We start from the raw sequence: 1,425 nt of genomic DNA, 5'->3' as shown, positions 1-1,425 counted from the left end.
GGTACATACAAATATGTATATATATATATATATATATATATATATATATATATATATGTATGTATTTATGTATTTATTTATTTATTTAATTATTTTACGTAATTGTTTACATAACATGTGGAGTAGACTTGGAAATGTATTTAATATTCGCTAGCGCTAATATAACTTTAAAAATACATATATACTATTTTTTCACACGTAAAAATTAAAAAAAAAAAAAAAAAAAAAAAAAATACAATTATGCATATATAATACACAGTTAATATATATTATATATATATATTTATTTATTTATTTATTTTATTTTTTTATTTTTTTTTTTTTTTGGATGGCAAATGAATGAATGATTTATCGTGTTATGGTGCAACAGCTACACCCTTTCCTTCAATTGAAACCTTTTGCATTTTTTTACATCTTTTCAACAATTTCATATTATCTGTTAACCTCTTAATTTTACTTTTGGGAATAATTTTTTTACTAGTACTAGGTATAGAAGAGGGGACATTAATTAGAAATGAGCATTCACTATTATAAGGAATAGTTGCATGTCTTTTCATTTCGTTTTGTTCTTCTTCCTTTTCTATACATATTGCATCAGGTATTAATGTTTTTGCCTTTTCAAGAACTTTTTTGTGATATTCAGGATTTTCAGATATCCTTTTTTGTCTTTCTTTTAAATATTGCTTATAGTTCGTATTAATTCCTATAATTGGGCCCATCCAATTTTGCATAATATTTTTTATGAGTTTTTTATTTTCTTCTGTTTCATGTTTATGTGAATGTAGGTAAGTCATTATTTTCCCTAGCTGGCTTCCTCTTAATGATTTAATAGTAATTGGTAACTGTTGAATTACTTTTAATAAATTTGTTCTTATAGTAAAATTAGGTAATGTATTTTTGGATGTTGGCATTAACCATAAGGCTAATACATGATATATATTTAGTTTCATAAAGAATGGTTTCCATTTCGGTTTTGTCAATATTTTACAAACATGATCTATAATTTGTAATTTAGCTGTTGCTGGTTTTTTTTCTTTCATACTTTGTAAATCTTGTTCATGCATTAATATCATCTGATTCAAAATATTTTCACAATATTCTAATCCATCATCTTCTGAAATTTTATGAACTCTTTTTCTTTTCGATTTTAAATTTTCTAATATTTCGTCAAAATGAGATTTTTTTTTTTTTTCAGATATATTAGAATGATTTCCAAAATCATTCATATAATTATCTTCGTCTTCATCATCATCACCTAAGCCTAATTTATCAAAATCTATTTTCTTCGATTTTTTATTTTCATTGGTCATTTTATCTATATTTATATTATTTTCATCATCATAATCATCATCTTCTTCTTTTTCATCACTTTCTTCTGCAATGGTATCGATAAATTCGCTTTTTTTTTTTTTTTTTTTTTTTTTT

At 22.8% G+C, this 1,425-nt stretch overlaps 1 protein-coding gene across 1 annotated transcript in view; it reads right to left on the bottom strand.

Moving 5' to 3' along the window:
- Positions 1 to 356: 356 nt before the first annotated feature.
- Positions 357 to 1,425, bottom strand: part of PRSY57_1106500 (IWS1-like protein, putative) — a gene marked incomplete at both ends in the record, with an annotated part of 1,713 nt that continues 644 nt past the window's right edge. Inside the window, one exon of the mRNA XM_012908036.2 lies at positions 357 to 1,425. This exon is cut by the window's right edge and continues 644 nt beyond it. Coding sequence (XP_012763490.2) covers positions 357 to 1,425 — 1,069 coding nt within the window.

The sequence above is a fragment of the Plasmodium reichenowi genome, chromosome 11 (assembly GCF_001601855.1).
Source record: "Plasmodium reichenowi strain SY57 chromosome 11, whole genome shotgun sequence".
Taxonomy (NCBI): Eukaryota; Apicomplexa; class Aconoidasida; order Haemosporida; family Plasmodiidae; genus Plasmodium; species Plasmodium reichenowi.
This window is presented reverse-complemented; position numbering and strand designations above follow the sequence as displayed.